We start from the raw sequence: 18,229 nt of genomic DNA on the forward strand, positions 1-18,229 counted from the left end.
GGCAAATAATGTCCTTTACTGTATAGCTCACCCTCCTAAATGAGACCTGTAAGAACTATTTGCTCTAGTTGTGCAGTCAAGAAAACTGTATTAAGATTAATAAGAGCCACACTAGTAAGCCTTCGCTGTTCTAAGATGAGATGCCAGTATTCACGTCTGCAAGTGGACCCTACCTGAAGCTCAGGAAGGCAGAGTGCAGACTGCATTCACTCTTTGCCCTGAAGTTAATGTATTAGCAAGTTCTTGTTAAGCATCCTACAATTTTTCCTCAAGTATTCAATAAGCTTCACAAAACTTTTGTCAGTAAAGAATTGCCAGATGCCCAGTGTGACATGTGTTTCCTATATATCAGCTCATTTATACAGTTTATTGCTCCCTCAAAGCAAAAACTTTCTGCAGTATGTTGTGATGGGAGCAATATAGAAAGTTACATTAATTTACTAAAACAAGAAGTAAAAATTCAAAGCTAGACAGGAATTGGCGTTTCCCTAGAGCTTGCAGGAACTCAGACGTGGCAGGCTCATTCAAATCATCTCTAGCTCTGGTCCTAAAGAGGAGGTCTGCAGTGGCACACAAATTAACAAGAGCAGAGAAAGCTTAGAGTGCATAAAAGAAAGCATTGATTTTTCTTGAAGAGAGTGGTGAATTAGTTTTAGATCTTGTATCTTTCTCAAATTGGGATTTGTATCTGTTCCTTATAGGATAATAATTTCTCTTGTTGTCAGTTAATTTCAGTAGGACATTACTGGAGCCAGAATAAACTACTTTTCCAAAGGAGACCCTAGCTTCAAGCCCAGGTGTATTTTATAAATCCTACAGAAAAATGTAATCCTTTTCAACCCAAGAGCTACTGTTGTAATACCCTCACCTGTCCAGCACATGCAGGATCAGGGTGCTTTGCTGAGCAGGTCAGAAGCACAGCAAGCACACCTCTTGGCAGTCGCGCAAGGCTGACCAAGCTCCTGACAGAGCCACATTTCACTCCACCCTTCCCAAGAGTGCTGCTGTGCTCGTGGGCGGGAGGACCTTCAGGACAAGCCACGGAAGATCAGTGACAACATTTACATCTACTTTTCCTGACTGAGAAGGCCGTACAGAAGCACGAGGGAAGAAGCAGCTGTGCCAGCCTGGAGATGTGGTTGGGCAGAGACCCACCGCTGCACGCCCTTCCCCACAGATGCGGATTTCAGTCCCAGGGCTCACGCCAGCAGGACCCTGATTGACCCACAGCATCTCTGGAGACCCCACCACGCCAGGGCTCAACACGCCATCCATTGCAAAACCATTAGCATAACCCAGCAGAGACACCTAACCCATCTGTTCCACACGAGCATCTTCCCCTGGGGAGGATTTCAGTGCCGCCATTAACCGCAACCAAGGCTGCCTGCAAGAGGCCCAACCTTGCTGGCCACAGCTCCAGAGCAGGTCTCCGCTCCTGGCGGGCCACGGAGACGCTCTTCACAGCTCCCCAGAGGCACACTGCTCAGCACCAGGCCAGAAAGGCCCTTAGCTTTTGCTTCCACTCCACCTTCTTTAGCACTTGTGTTAACCAAAACGTGCAGCAGCCGTTCTCCCCCTGCCCCGAGGGGAGGCAGCTCTTTATGGCCCCAGGGCCTCCCAGCAGGCTGGGGCGCCTGATGACAGAGCCCCCGGGGCTGGCTGGGTCTCCTCAGCGGGTCGGCAGCTGCGGGCAACCTGGCTTTTGCCTGGGCACGAATTAAACGGGGTTCTCTTTGTCCTGGCAGCCTGCTGCGGTGTGGGTGAAAAGTTGGATTTTGTTGCGTTTAATTAATGCCTGTTCCTGGTTTTCAGGTAGATAGATGCGGCGCTTCATAACCCCTAGGGTGAATACAGGTACCGAACGCCCGTTTTTTATGTAAGGGTAAAATACTTTTAGAAATTGCTTTCCTGTGCCTCTGCAAGCTTCTCGCACCCCTTCGTTCGCCCTCCCCGTGCGGGGCAGCTGCCCCCACACATGCCTCCCAGCAGGCACCCCATGTCCCCAGGGTCCGCTCGGCCCCAGGGAAGACGGCGCAGGTGAGGGGAAGTGGTGCCTGGAAATAGGACATCTGTAATACGTCCAGAGTCATTCAAGATGGAGTCTTCCTACTCGGTGAAAAAAGACTGTGAAATAACTAGTGGTTTAATATCTTAGGCAGGCTACATTGTCATATCATTACTCAAGAATATGACAGTTTTCCTTGTACATCTTATATATTGTTTATACATTATCCTGTGTATTTTGCTTGTCACTCTGCCTTTATTCTTCCTACGCTTGTAACTATTCTTTGTTGATGTATTTGTACCAGTCCTACAAGGTGTGGTTTAGGGCTGGAATGGGGCAATTTCAGGCAGAAATGAAGCACACAGCACAGATAAAATTACACGTGTTGCACCTATTCTGTGGTGGGATACCTGCACGTTTGTAGTTTTGTTTTTACATATTTCTTCAGTCAAAGCTTGAAAAGTCAAAACCTGGGCAGGCTTGGACTAGGATCTTTTTAAATTAAATGTGGGACACATCTGATAAAAAGTTTTCATTTGGGACTCATTTGTAATGTGGCTGGAGGCTGCTAAACCCCTGTAAGCCAGTTAACTCAGCCATCAAGTGCTGCAGTTGCATCTAACATTCTCGGAGCGGGGCATCCCCCTTCCCGCAGACGTCGCGATGAACTCCTATTGCTCTGTGGTGCAGGACGTCCTCAAAAACTGGGCAGTGGATAGAAAGGATGCATTCTCTTCAACGCACAAAAGCAGCCTTGTACTACTGTAGCTTGTAGTAAAGTGTTTAATAAAGTACAGTATCAGAAACAGTAGTCTAATAGAAAAGCTCAAAAGGTGATACCACATGTGTTGTACTTGTTACATTTTCAGTGATAATTTAGGGAGTGAAGGATTTCTGAAGGATCCAGCAGAGATAGAAACAACATAGAAACTGATTTTTGTCAATTTAGAACCAGAGATGTGCAGGTGTTGAAAATACCTTTCTCGCAGGAAAAAGGAAAGCACTGATAGAATATGATTTACTAATTATGTACTAAACACTCAAGCAGCAGATGTCCAGTGCTAATGTGCTCCAAGTGTTCCCTTCAAAATAAGGACTGATCTGTAGTGCAGGCTGAAACTCACGTCACTTGGTTTGATTTTATTTACCGTAAGTCATAGCCTTTTAGAAAGGCAGGCTGATTCATCAGGCTGGCTGTTTTTACTGTCTAGTTCTGAAAGGTGTGATTTACTGATAGACGTTCATTTGATGCACCAGCAATGAAACCACTATTTGAAGCATTCAAATAACAAGTTTAATGGGCTTGGGCAGGATGGGAAGTGAATTGCGTTTGAAGAACGTAGCTGAGATTGCTCATCTATCCGTCAGAGAGCTTGCTCTGTTCTCAGCCAGTCATCAGGTTGGTCTAATTGGTCTATGTATGTACCCAAGTGATGCACAGCAGCAGAGTAAGCACAGAACAAGTCCGAGAACATGCATTCTCTGAACTAGAATCAGGTCATACCCATTGTTTGGACTTTTTTTTCTAAATTATGTCACCTATGCTTTGTTGAAGTTAGAAAATTTGCAAAACTGAGAGGTTAAAAAAAAATGTCCTAGCCTTTTTGTGGACACAAACTATTCATAATCACAGGTCGCTAGCTGATGACATCTTTCCATTAGTACCAGACTCCTGCATAGGCTCCTGAAAGGTGAAAGTAAGAACCTAACTTCCAATGAAAAGAAAAATATTATTATACTACTCATTATATTGACAGGTGAAGAAAGCTTGCTTTTTTTTTTAAAAAGTAGCCATTGGGGAAGGAAAGTTTGTCCTTTTTGTTTTTTAAGTGCAGATCACTACCACTTCCCCAACTGTAAAGGTCTACGGTTAGTTATCTTGCTTCTGATTTCTTTCATAAATCCAGAAGTCCACTTTTCCAGTGTGATAGTCACATAGGAAAGTAAGACACAAGCTGTTGCAGAAAAAAACCTGAGATCTATAGGGACAAGAATAAATTCTGTTCTTTGGGAACATTAGATGATGATGATGATGATAGGGACAAGAATAAATTCTGTTCTTTGGGAACATTAGATGATGATGATGATGATGATGATGATGATGATAATAATAATAATAATAGAGGGTTTAGATGAGAACAAATACACTGATTCAAAATAACAGGAATTCTTTTTCCCTAATTATTTTCTGCAGTGTTTCTAAGGGACTATTTTTCAACCAGGAAGGTTACATTGACTACATTTCTGGATACAAGTTTTATCTTAAAATAAATACCACCATTAGTGACTGATACTGCAATTCAATGATCCGTATCAGGAAGTGTAGAAACAGGCAGTGACATACTTTTTGTATGCTAGAAAGCATTCATTGGCTTATGTACCATCAGTTTTCAAATTGATACGCTGTTACACTTCATTGCTATCACATTCATTTAATATTTGTTACTAATAATGTTCTGTTGCTAATGTTCGGTTGGTAATTTATGTTTTGTAGGGATTCCACAGCTTGCTTCAGTTGGCTAAGAAACATTGCTTAAATCTCCTCTCTCCAACTGTGCTGAGAAAATGAGGAAGGAAACGATCTGCCCATTTATCATTTACAGAATTTTGTGCTGTGCAGGCAGTGCTGTCAGTCAGCATCTCCCTTCATTGGCAGGCAGATACTGACCTCTGCATCAGCTAACATTTTTTGACTGTATCAATCTGCATTAGCTAACATTTTTTGACTGTATCAATCTCAGAAGTATCGTGAGTTTTTTTAAAAAAAATCAGAGCAGGGATAACCTCAATTATCAATGAAGAACTTGTAAATAAAGAGAACAGGGCTTTCCTGGAGTTCTTTTAGACAAATGACTGCTGCAAGGGATAAGTCTAAGGACTTACGTCTTCTGGGACTCAGTTTAAAATTTAGTTTTCTAAAAACTTCAGCTTTGATCTTGCTTCATGAGTTCTTCATACATAAAATTATCCATTCACTTAAATATAAAAGATCTCATAAACCATTCTTCAAAAACTCTCTGAGTTGAGGAAGATGAATGAGGGTGACATTTTTGTTTTCCTTTTTCATTCTTGGTGAATGACAGCATATATATGCCTAGAAAATAGTTGTCCAAAATAATACTGCTCAACACAGATCAGAAGTCAGTAAACACACCACAGCCTTGATATTCAGAGATGCTGAGATATGATAGGTTCTTTAAGTCTTTCCGAAAAGCAGGACCCATGTTCCCAAAAACATCTCTAGTTGCAAACTCCCCTTCCCATGCAAAATGACTTGAATTGCTTTCCTTTTTTTTTTTTTTTCTTTAAAGAAAGTAATGGCTATTTACACTTGTTATCAGGCTACTCACATCAGGAATTCAACTACTTATGCATGCACAATCATCAAATAGTGCACCGAAGAGAATGTTTATACATGCTGAATGAAGCAACAATGAGGAGAATACAGCTCTGTAATATGAAAGGCAGTTGCAGTGTCAAAACTTTACCAGTTAGCTAAGGACACTATAGTCCCAGTTATAGAATACTACATGAAGAAATAAAAAAGGGTCAAGAAAAAAAAGGTATTAGGATTTAAAAACAAGATTTCTGGATATAAAATCATATTAAGATTAATGAAAACTTTAATAGGTAACTTATTTTCAAATATTTTATTTAGAGAACTGTGAACTATTTTCTAATAATGCCCTTTACATAGTTGCATCTATAGAAAGCTAGTGGAGTGAGAGCAAAAAGATGTAGCATTAAAAGAACTTTCCATCAGAAATGATTGGTTTATCTACAAAAGTAGCAAACACAAATAATAAATCAAAGAGAACATTACATAAATATTTATCCTATCAAATACAAATTTAGTGTCCGAATTTGGCATTTAGGATTGATTTGTGAGTGTAGGAAAATACAGTATGCAGTCAGTGTACGGAGCACTAGAGCTCTTCATTTCTGTCTAGAAAGTTGTCAGTACAATGTAAACAGAGCATTTCTAATGATATCCTCAAATTAACAGATCATAAGTCACTGAGCTGGGAGTGGGGGAAGCTATACTAGTTTTCTACATTTTTGGCAGCCACTAGCTTTTTACAGGCTGCCATATATGCGTTTAATTACGTCAGCCTCTTCCTTGTCCAGGATGCCCTTGTCCACATAAGCATCAGCTTGCTGATCAATGAAATCTCTCAGCTTTGAAAGATCATAGTCTGAAAAATAAGAATTAATTTGCACAATGAGTCATTGCCATTATACTGCTTCACCTAAGAAACAATGTCACTGCAAAGTTTATCCAACAAATGCAGTTTATCCAACACTAATTCACTACAAGTGCGGCTTGTGAAAACAATTTAAAAAAACCAACACCTGCACAAAGTCTTTTCACGTATCATGGTGCTTTCAGTCCATGAGGACTAAAAGCTTTAGAGGAATAATCATCTCTTGCTCTTGATTGACTGCTAACAAATGCTTAAGTAAGAATATTTTCTGGTCCAGAGATTTGATGTTCTAGTCTGCATGGCAAAAGCTGTTGTTAAAACCCTATTATTTTCACAACTGTAATGGATTCAGAAGAAAGTATTAAATTCACTCTGTCTTATTGAAATCCCAGTAAAATTTCCACTTACTACAAACACCTGTAGTGAAAATTCAAGAAAGCAAACTCCTGGAAATAAATCAAAATAATTAAACAATTATTTACCTTGATACAGAACATAATATCCTGACATGAAAAATACTGCCGTGACTAGTCTTTATGACAGTGTTAGTGTCAAAGGAGTCTTTGACAATCTTTGTATGTCAATCTGCAATACGGTGCTGAAAGACCCTTTCTCATTTTCTGATACATGGTGGCATCTATGCAGCATGATTCACACCATATGCATTAAACAGACTTCTCCTATGCTGGAAAACATCACTATTTTCCATGAAAAGAATTCTACTGCAGAGCAATCTTTCAAGTAACATAAAAAGGTAACCTATTGTGTCATCGGAACTCTGGCAACAGATCCAGTATATTCACACAGAAACACAATACAAGTTTCAGTTACATAATTTACTGCATAGAACGTAAAGCTTAACTTGTTAGATGACATGTTAGTAGTCTGGAAAACATCAATGTCTTAAGGGTTCATACTAAGCTAAATGAATTAGTATCTTTCACAAAAACATACATCCTGAATTTTTCAGTATAAATTACTTATTCCACAGACAGAACCTTCAGAATACATTAATACTGATTTTGTAATGTAGTCCAATGTATATCATCATACAGCAATAAGTGGAAGGACCTTCTTTCAAATTACATTCTTAACAAAACAGACAATAACGACTTTCTGTCTTTTTATGGTTGAGTGACCAAAATTGGATAGAAATAGAAAGACATTAAGAAGCAAATTAATGCTTGCAATCATTTTTCTAACAGTATAAGGCAATTTCAAGCGAGTAATACAGAAAATTGATATTCAGAACTCCCCAGTCCTGCAGAGGTGTCCTCTCCATATCTGAGTTAATAGGAATTTTGCCATTTGCTGTACTGAGGCCAAGATTTCACATCTGTCCGTTACTGGCATTACTTAATGTAACCTGTTTGTCTTTCCACCCTATCTGAGTAATAGGCACAAATAGTACCTAGCAGTTTAATAATAAGGTTGTGAGATCTCGTTCATGTTGACAGAATGAGAGTCTCCAGTGAAATATACCATGGAATGGAAATGAATGGAAGAACAAATACTAAATTAATATAGCATCCACATTATTCACATTAAAATTCCTGAGCTTATTTTTCTTCTAGAATAGTGCTTACAACTCTTAGATCATTACGTGGAGATGTGAAGGTTTAATTACTAAGCATTCTGTATGAGATTACAACCATTTAGATATTATCCAATTCTGGCTAATTTGTATATCTCATGGCAATTTAATTTGATTTTTTATATAGAAATTGATAACTGTTAATTTCTAATACTTATTTACAAGCTATTAATTTGGACAAGTAATTATAAAAATCAGCTTTGGTTTATATTCACCACAACAGCTGCAGCATTACATTGAGCTATGAAACTGCTACAGTAAATGAAGTGAGGTCTTATTTGCATATTCAAATCAAGCCGTTTGCCACTGCAATTCATTATAGAATTTACTTTTATTCCTAAATGGCTACTGTTAGTGCTATGAAACTATAAGCTACCTAGGTATTTTGTGAAAAATCAGAACATGCTATTTGCATGTATTAGTTAAATGAGTCACAGTTATGTTCTTTGGAGACTAAATACAATAGAATACCCAGCAGCCAATTACCGGTGGGACCGATGTTAATTTACCCAGGAGAGGAGCTGGTCTTAAAGAGCATTGGTTTCAAATATCAAGCCAGGTCTGGGAGATACTAAGGACAGGCCCAGAGAGCCTACAGATTGTGTATATGCAAAACAAACTTTGGACAGAAAAGCCAGTCAGGCCAAAATCTGGGCTTTTGACACGTTTCTCTTTAAATCGTCCAGCCCACTCAAGTTTACTTGCCTCCTTAAGAGGCAAGTGATATTTTTAAACCGGGAACATTTCCAGGATCATTAGCTATTGAATGAATAATAACTTCTATTGAAATTCATGCAAAGTTAAGCATCTGCAAACATTTGCCTGAAGAAAACCTAAACCTCTTCAAGTATATTCAGTGAGTAAACCAATCCATGAGTAGGGGTGGAAAAGGCTGGCCATTTTAATACACAAATTCCTTTGTGAATCACTTCTCCCCTAGCTCCCAGGTGCTAGCTGGAAGCGGAGAAATGATTGATGAGCACATCAGTACCACCTGATCTTGTACTGAAGAAACGCAGCACAATGCATTCATGGTTAGATAAGCTTACCCCGACTGCACTTCCTTGAACATCATCCCAGGAGAACTGAATTAGCATTTTACAAAAATAAAAAGTATGGAAAGGCACAATAAAGATAATGTACCAGAAGAGTAAGAACACTATTCTAATTTTGTCGTAACTTACGCTCACTTCAAGGCCCATTTCCATTGTCGGAGGACAATAAAGATGTTTTAGGGCAAATGAAAATCCACCTACGCAGAAAGTGTACAACTTGATGCATTCACGGCAGATAAAATGCTATTGATCTGCAGTCACAGCCATTTTCAGACTGCAGCAGTGCAGGGGAAAGGTTACTACGAAAAGGAGTGAGGGGCTGCCCAGTCAGTATGTGTGATACAGAGAAATAATTGCACGTGACTGAGATCTAATTACTATAATGAGTACACTGACGAACAGAAACATTTATTAGAATTGGCAGGAAAACTCTTGAGCAAATACGTATGCCTGCTGCTAATTGCCATCACTGCCATTGTGTGGAAATGATTTTAGAGATGGAAAAGTTTTTTTAAAAGCCCTTCCTATTATGGAGTTTCTGTATAGGAAAAGGGATGTGTTGGGCTGTAGGCATGCACTCATCTCTCAAATGTAATTCATATGCACTTCAGCTCACAGAGAGGGTGGCTAGATTACCCAAGGCTAATCTCATCTCAGATCTCCCCTCTGCTCGGCTGGTACAAGAAGGTTCCTTCTCACCAGGCGCCAGTCATACCCCAGGGATAGATCTCTTGGCTAGGAACCTTCACTTACAGAGTGGGTGATGGCAGAAGACCCAGCCATGACAGAGAGAAGGGATAGCAGGCTGGTTTTATGTAAGATCTCGAGGGCAAAAATGGTATGGATGAATAAAGATCTGTGAAAAATAAGCTAGAAATCCTGCTGCTGTTCGCTCCCTCCCTCCAGCTCTCATGCAGCCCTGCCTCCGAGGAAGAGTCAAATGGTGGGGCAGCTGGTGACCTACCCTGTGCAGCTGCTCCAGTCGCTGTTCCCCTTCTACACAGCTTTGCGTGTGAGAGCTACAAGTCGTTAGAGTTGATTTGGGCTATGATCCAATATATTACACTGGTAGTGACATAAGTTTGTACCTTAACTATTTATGGTTATGAAACAAAACTCGTTGCCGTTTGTGCTGGCATGCGCAGTGCTAGCCAGATGCACTGAGCTTTTCTAGACACACCCAGACATTTCAAACACATTTACCTCACGTATAAAATCAAAATTAAAGGATATGTTGAACTAAGAAATGAAGCACCAGACAAAACTGATGTACTGTTACCTGGTGACAGGCAGACCACCATGACTATCTGGACAGCACGTGACTAACTTCTACCTGGTTAGTCACTGTGTGTTTTGCAGCCAATGGCTGTTCAGGCCAGTTTACATTAATTTGCCTTAGTTTACTATTTTCATTCACTGATTTAACTTTTACACAACCTGTATTATTTAACACTAGCACCACTAATTATAACTATAATCTTAACAAGCACAGTTTCACATTACTGTTATTTACTTTATAACATAATGCTAAGTTATACAACACAATTTAAATTACTTGCTTTGTAATGTATATGGTGCACACCCCAAGGTCAAGGCTTTTTACTTCATACCTTCTTTGTTACCTTGTTTGTTGTGTTTTTTTAGCCATTCTATGTTCTTCCTGATGGCTTCCAAATATGCCTCAGCTTTCCCTAGAGGACAGGATGAGAGAGAAATAAGGCACTTACATCAATGATTGATGCAGCGTGCTTAACTGGGTGAAGTTGGTCACAGCAAAGGCAGATTAAAACTATTCTTAGTTTCTGTTTAAAAGCTGAGTGCTGTCAACTTTAGTCAGGCCAAATTCTCACAGATGGCTAGCAGGTTTTGTCCGTGCAAGATTTGTCATCCAGAAACTTAGGATCATGGCTTTTTTGACCTCTATACATAACTTTGGTAGGTATCCATAGATACTGCATATGTGGAGTAAAGGCAACCTGTAGATTTTTGATCATCATAATTGTTCAGCAAAGGTGAAGCTGTTAAGACAGCAAGGAATGACTTAAATGAGACTGAGAGCTTTCAGTATCTGCTCATATACAAAGTGTCAGAAAACTCCTCCATACAATAGTACTAACAGCATACAGCAAATCTAAGATTGTGATGTTTTGGAAAGACAAGTTGAAATACAGCTATTTCTATTTATTGAAAAAAAGGGTGTATTAAAATTACCATGATAAATCCTTGTTATAGCTGAAATCGTAAAGTGATGGCTATTTTTGGACCAGCAAGCACACAGGACAGAATTAGTTCAAGGATTACCTAATAAGGCCCCTAAGGAAATATTCCAGCTAATGGATTTTGAATTCTTAACTTGGCTGGAGCTTTATTGATGTAATGTTCTTACATTTTTCAGGCAAAAAACCCTGGTGTGATGAGCATGTAGAAGGCTACTACTGCCAACTGTGCATGTCTGATCCCATTAGTAAGTGGATACAGTATTAGATATACCATAATTTTTGAGCTGGCAGTCCAGAGTTAGTTTTATAGTAAGTCACTCTGTGAAAGAACAAAGGGCATTGCATGATGTACAAAGAACTAAATGCTGATGCAATTTAAATTTCTAAAAAGCTATTGGGCTGAACATTTTTCTGAAGGTAAAGGAAAATAACCTGAACCAAACGGAACAGACAAATCTTCACTAGACAAGCAAAATATGTTATTTATCACTTCCCACAGGTATTGAGATGATTTTCCTTCACTGTGAAATTAGGCAGCCATCTTGAGCTATTTTCCTCTTCTATGCTTAAATAACCACTTCTGGAAAAATGCCACCTTCTATCCGTGAGTGGCTAATAGTTTATATGTCTGCACTGCCCACAGGACTGAACCAGGTGACCAATGAACTACAATCTGCTGTAGCCTTGATTATTGCAATTCATTACTGAGCATGCTGCAGTGAAAACACACGCATCCAAAAAAGTACGAGCGTAAAACAGAATCAGTGCAAAGTAGATTATAAGCAGGTTTTTTAACCGACTACAAAACACAGATGCTTATGCTGGATCCTTAGCAATAAGAACCCACTGAAAGGTTTCTGCACCAACAAACATCCTCCTTCAAAAGTTCAGCACTGTAAAGAGGCACACTGTCCTCTGCAGATTTGTTTTGAGACATAGCAGCTGATTTGCACCCCACGGACAGAGCGACTTCAGCTAGTACAGTCTAATGTAGCATGGCATGTGGCATCATGTGTCACGCTGAGGCAACTAGGATAATGGAAGTACTACTGTGCGAAGTTTGCTTATGGAGACACTAACCTACTGTAATAGGTTTTCAAAGTTACATAAAACAGGTTAATTGCTGATGACCCTTAACCTCTGGCAGTGAGTAATACAAATTGCTTCACTTTGCACAACTTTTCAGTACCTCTCAGTACCAGCTTGTTGTAACACAAACTAGAGAAATCAATGGGCTCACTCAGAATATTGAATATCCTGATGATCTGATTTCACTGAAAAGCCATCGACGCAAAGAAGCAAAATCTCTCTGCGCTACTGTGTCAAAATGCATTTCATATTGCTCTCAAAAGGGGCTTTGAATTCTGTGAGAGATTATGGCCTTGCTCAGTAAGAGATACAGTTTCATACATTTAAAAGTAAGCAAGTAAGTACACTTCCAAATCAAGCTATTGTGTGCTGACTCCCAGTAACTACAAACTGAAGATATTTGCGCTCACACAATGGAGAAACAATAGGAAAAGATTCCAATCACTTGGAGCATACATATGTGGCAAAAGCAATGGATATTTTCTACCTCTGGGCTCTTCACTGTTTCCTGCTGCATTTTGCTCTTCATTTTTTGTAGAATCCTTTGAAATTTCATATTCCTTTTCCATTTTAGCTGCTTCTTCCTTCGTACTGTCTGCTTCTTCACTACTCTTGTCTAAAGAAACAACAATAAGAGCAATTCTGTATCAAATGTACCAAACCCACTTCTAAATCAGATCAATATGATCTTTAGGAAGTAAAACATTTTGACTGACGATTGAGGAAGAACCTCCTCAGAGTCTGGCTCAGAGTGGTTTCTAAAGGTCGTCTCCACCCCAAGCCTCTGGCAACAGGAATGCCTGTTTCTGCTCTTACGAACAGGAGCTGAATACAGGTGACTAAAATGCAATAATATGTAGTTCATAAAGGCACATTCCTTTCTGCAGGGAAAAATGTTAGGAAATTTGCATTCACTAGATCCAAAGGTGATAGAGAATGATTTTTTTGAATTATTATTTGCATCTTAAAAAGCATTGATACAGCTTGCTTTTGTGTATGTGTAATGTCTGGACTCCACTGAAGAAAAGGACAGTGAATATACTTCTCAAAGATTGGACAACTAAGTAGAAATTCCTCTCTTGTTGTGTGTTTAGACATCCAAGCTGTAGTTACAGCTCCTTGAGGGACTGTATCTTTAACTAGCAGTCTAGCTTCTAAAGCAATTAGCATGCTTTTAACTGAATAGGTTAAAAAACCATGTGTTATTCCAGGAGAGAAAATTGTAGAGTAAGTACCTGCTGGTAGCTTTGTTCTGGTTTTAGTGGAAGGGTTCTCAAGCTTCTTCTTTGTCTGCTCAGCTATCATTGTATCTAAGTTTTCTAGAAATCAAGGCAAAACAAAACCAAACCCCAGTTATTCTTCAACAGATACGATGCAGAATCTATACTATATTCTCCGCAACACCAGTTTGAATGGTAAGTAGACATCTAAAAAAACAATCTTCATCCTCACCTCTGAAGAATTAATAATGCAGAGCCAACACTAAAAGAACAAACTAATAGCTGTAGGGAACATTGATCAATCTTATTAAAAAAAATTAACAACTAAATCATGACAATAGATGTACCAAATAGAGCCAATATTCATAAAGGCAGTAAATGTGTGTATAGATATTCTACTTAAATAAGTCATATAAGCCACAAAATATGGATAACAGTATCTGTAGCAATTTATTCTAATTTAATTAACTTCACAAAGTATACAAGACTATGAAATATGTGCCTCATCTTGGTGGAAAAATATTATCCCAAACTGCTTATCTGTCTGGATTTTATATGGTTTCATTAGAAAAGAAATCTAATACAAGGGTTTAAATTATGTTTAGATGAAATAAATATGTAAATTGAACTGATCAAACCAAGTTCCTGAAGTCAAGCATTTACCTGAAAACCCAGAAGACAGCTGTGGCCATGTGTACAGCTCTAGAAGTCTATAAAATGTTTTTCTATGCAAATTTCAGGGCTGAACTCATCTAATTTGAAAGTAAAAGCACCTTTTCATCGAGACGGATGTTTCAGATACAAACATTGTATGCTTACGTGGGGGAAAAAAAGTCCTTTTGACACAACACTTAATAGACATTCACAAATACAGAACATCAAACAATCTGCCATTTTTCTTCAGTGATATTATGGACATGGTGTAGAATTTTCTTTCCCTTTATCAGCTTTTTTTAAAGGTTCATTTAAACACGGATCCAAAATTTGATAGATGTCAGCTAGTTGGTGGAGTATTTTTGAGAGACTTGGTTTTGAATTGTCAATATTCCCTTTATTTAAACAGCTAAAATATTCAGTATGAGATGTGGTAACTGTGGCAGGATAGATATTATAGGACTAGTAAATATTTTAGATCATATCTTCTGTGTAAGGCCAACATTTTATCCATCAGCTGGGAGCATCTTTTCCCATCAGAAAGATATTCAGCACTGAAACCTAAAGATTAGTTTTTTAGCAAGCACATTTCTCTTCATGGCAGATCACCATAAGCAATTCTGCCTGCCATCTGATGAGAAATCACATAATCCTGTCTGCCCGAGTCCTCAATATCATAAAATTAAAATGTAAGCAGTTTTTGTTGGCACCCTGCCTGATTGCACCCTGTCAATTCTACATCATTTTAGGGGTTTTTTTGTGAAAACTATTTTCATTTGGTACATATCCTTTTAATGTGATTTCTGACCTTGCCATATGCCCTAAACTAAACAGGTCTGGGCTGGGTTACAAGCTGGATCAGACATACTGGTGAAGAAAAAAACCAAGCTAGAATTATAGTGGTGGTATTGATGCCTCACTAATCACTTGATCCAAAGCTTATTGAAAGGACCATAAACATTCCTTTCAGCTGAGCTTAAGATACTATTTTTTATCCTGAATCAGTACCATACTAGTATTCCAGCAGGAATATAAGGATTTCTCTGTTGCAAGAGGCACAGTTTTTAGGATAAGATTATACAGCTAAGAACTTAAAAACCCTTTGTAAATTCAAGTGAATAGATTATTCTCCTTCACTAATTCATGCAAATGCAAAAATGTCACTGATTTTAGACTTTAATCCAGCAAAATTATTAAATTAGGCTTAATTTTAAGTGTAATCATAGTATTTTAAAGTAAATAGGAGTATTTAAATGTTAAAAATGCCACACATGTAAGTGCATCGATTCGTAAGTGCCTTTCATGTTCTGTCTTAATGCATTTAGGCACTGCTGCAGTAAGCTTGTATTTGCAGAAAACAAAAAGACTCTACCACAAGATGGATTTATAACCTGCTTAAACATCTTTAGATTTAAATGTCTGCATACTGATAATATTTCCAAATATTTTTGTTATGTTGATAGACTGTAGTGTTTAAAAGTTGTACGCATATCCACATACAGCACATGCTACTGAAGGCAATAGGATTTATACTCCTCCATTATTCAGTTACTTCTATAAATCCCATCAGGAACTCTGCAGTTGCTCTCAGTCTTTTGATTTGGCTAACTATTTCATTTGAGTTCGATATATGAGTAATAAACAAAATTTATTACTACTTTGTCATGTACAGTAACATAGTAATATGCATTGTTTTCCAGCCATATGCATTAAACAGCTACGTCTGTATATGAAGTATAATATGGCAATGTTGACCACTAATGATCCAAGCTTTGCCACTAAATCCAGACTGAATATGATAACAACTATATTCCATTTTCAAAGCTTTATTTTGTCAGTAAAGATATGGACAAGTTTATATGACGGGCCTTTTAATAAGGACTACATTTTACAGGAGAAATATTGAAGCCGTCTTGCTAGCTGGATGGCACATCAACATGAATTTCAAGATTTTATAAGCAGCTGTATTTTCTGCGTGACAGAGGAGTTAACCATGTATGCCTGTTCATGTTTATGGGGATCATCTGGTGTACCTACATATGTATCATAGAGAGAATATTACCAGAGAATCCCAGTTCTTCTTGAACAGGATTTACTGCCCTTTTCTCCCCTTCAGAATGAACGTCTTTAACAGCTGGTATTGTTTCAAAACATGTTTCTACTTGTCATATGTGGCTAGGCCAGGGCTGAACAATGTTTGCTCTGAGTTACACTGATGGAGTGAGTCATATTCTCAGCTGAGATGTGCCTGGCCAGCAGCTAAGCAACTGCATGTCGTATTTGGAGGTCTAACAAGAATTGATTACTTTTCTGGTATCGTTTCCCTAGCAACGTAATTTTTACAGAGGAAGAGTTTAGAAAGGTACTGACCTTTCCACAGAGCTGGCCACTTATTTGAAATGGCACTAATTAAAACAACAGAACAATAACTACTGAGCTAATGGAAGTGACCTCCATTGGTAAAATAGGTCACTCCTCTGGCGGCCGGCTTTCCGTGGAGCACTATAATCTCATCGCTTGAACCAGACACCAGGAGTCAGAAGATGTGGTTTCTGCCTTGCATCACTTTCTAACTTGCTCTTTGATCTGGGATGACTCACTGAAGCGTTCGTGCTGCAGGAGGGCTCCTATTTTGAGTAGGCATTCTGAGACGTCCTAGGCTCTGTTTCTACAGGCGCTACACACCGATAGATCCTATTAATTGCATCTGAAAATGCAAATTCACAGCACTTTTGAGACTCTGAAGTCCTTTGAGTTGGGCATCTAAAAATCTGAATTCCGTGAAAGCAGAATGCTTACCTTTACTCTGGGAGAATGCACTGCAGTAATGCCCTTTAAATCCATGGAAAAAGATACTATGTGAAAAAATATTACAAATTAAATTACTTTGTTCTTATTAGAGAGGCATAAACTAATGCACCCATCTGAGTATTTAATGGAATTGGTAATGGAAGACTGAAATGGACCCTTCTCTATAGAGAGAATCACGGTGTTTTCCTGACTCTTGCAAATTTTCCTGCAAAGGTTTTTTCATCTGCATAATTGTCTTGCACCCGGGAGGCAGTTTCACATTCTATCCTCATCAAATTTACTGAAGCTGAGATTTCATGTCATTAAACTTCCGCAGAAAGACACCTGCTTTGCTGTTCTGTCTTCATGCAGCATAGAGAGGCTGTGTTTATTAAAGGAGAAAAAGGGATGATTGTGGTACCTGAAATCAATCTTAACAATAGCTAAAATATTAGCCTACTTAATGAGTTCATACGCTACAGCAGCTTCAGCCAGAAAGCTTTGTGCTGATGACTGCTTGTTTGAGATGCACATATTTCAGGCATTAAAAAAGCACAGTTCTCCCAGGGCTCTTCTGTCTCCTGCAGTAGATGATCCTCAAGAGTTTGTAAGGCCTTTTTCCATCTGTGACAAAACTCAGTACCTCTCAGTATTTGCTTGTGACTATTCTGTGGGGAATAGCTTACCTGATTAATTCTTTGGCCAAATCCTCCTTTTAGTTTACATGAGTGTAGGTCCAAGCACTGTCAATATCCAATGGGCAAATGTAGCCAAAAGCAGAGCTTGACCTTTAGTCAGCTCGTATATGTATCATGCATATGTCAAATAAAGTGCTTAAACTGTGACAAACAAGAGAAATCCCTCCATTTTGGAATCACAGATGGGTCTCAGCTTTCTCCAGCTGAATCTCCTGTGAACAGCAGATCTCCTGTTCCTTTCTAACTCCCTGCCTTACATGTCAAGATATGGAATTTTCTTTTTGATTCTTCCTGTTTGACTGATTTGTCATGATGGTGTGTCTGAAGCCTAATGCTGTCATGAGGAATGACATGTTAGGTGACAAACCCCAGGTAGCGGCATCACCTGTAAATGGATTACAGGCAAGATGGTCAGTGGTTTGAAATAAAACCAGCAGCAGTATCACTTGGCAATCAGATTAAAAGCAACTCAACAAGTAAAACACAATTAAATAGATGTGTTTGGAGGTGAACAAAGCTCTGACCAAGTCTCCTTTATTGTCCTTATTAAATTCCCTACCTCACAGACTATTTCTCAGATTTATCCTTTCAGTATTCTACAGGCATTTCCTCTGCGTTACTCCAGGTCTCCTAGAGCTGTGTGGTGCAGTCCTTTCCTAATCCTTTCCCATCCTGAGGCTGCTACATGGCCTGTGCACAC

The 18,229-nt window shown here is 38.8% G+C and overlaps 1 protein-coding gene across 3 annotated transcripts in view; it reads right to left on the minus strand.

The window, feature by feature from the left end:
• Positions 1 to 2,774: 2,774 nt before the first annotated feature.
• The window catches only part of SCG3 (secretogranin III), a 29,261-nt gene continuing 13,806 nt past the window's right edge, over positions 2,775 to 18,229 (minus strand). For 2 of the 3 annotated variants that reach the window (XM_049812217.1, XM_049812215.1), the window contains 4 exons: positions 13,403 to 13,486; positions 12,655 to 12,783; positions 10,470 to 10,550; positions 2,775 to 6,201 (listed from right to left, as the gene is read on the minus strand). In XM_049812217.1, coding sequence (XP_049668174.1) covers positions 6,083 to 6,201; positions 10,470 to 10,550; positions 12,655 to 12,783; positions 13,403 to 13,486 — 413 coding nt within the window. In that variant the 3' untranslated portion in view covers positions 2,775 to 6,082. The remainder of the gene's footprint in view (positions 6,202 to 10,469; positions 10,551 to 12,654; positions 12,784 to 13,402; positions 13,487 to 18,229) is intronic. The other variant, XM_049812216.1, reaches the window with a different exon arrangement.

The sequence above is a fragment of the Accipiter gentilis genome, chromosome 10 (genome assembly GCF_929443795.1).
Source record: "Accipiter gentilis chromosome 10, bAccGen1.1, whole genome shotgun sequence".
Lineage (NCBI taxonomy): Eukaryota > Metazoa > Chordata > Aves > Accipitriformes > Accipitridae > Astur > Astur gentilis.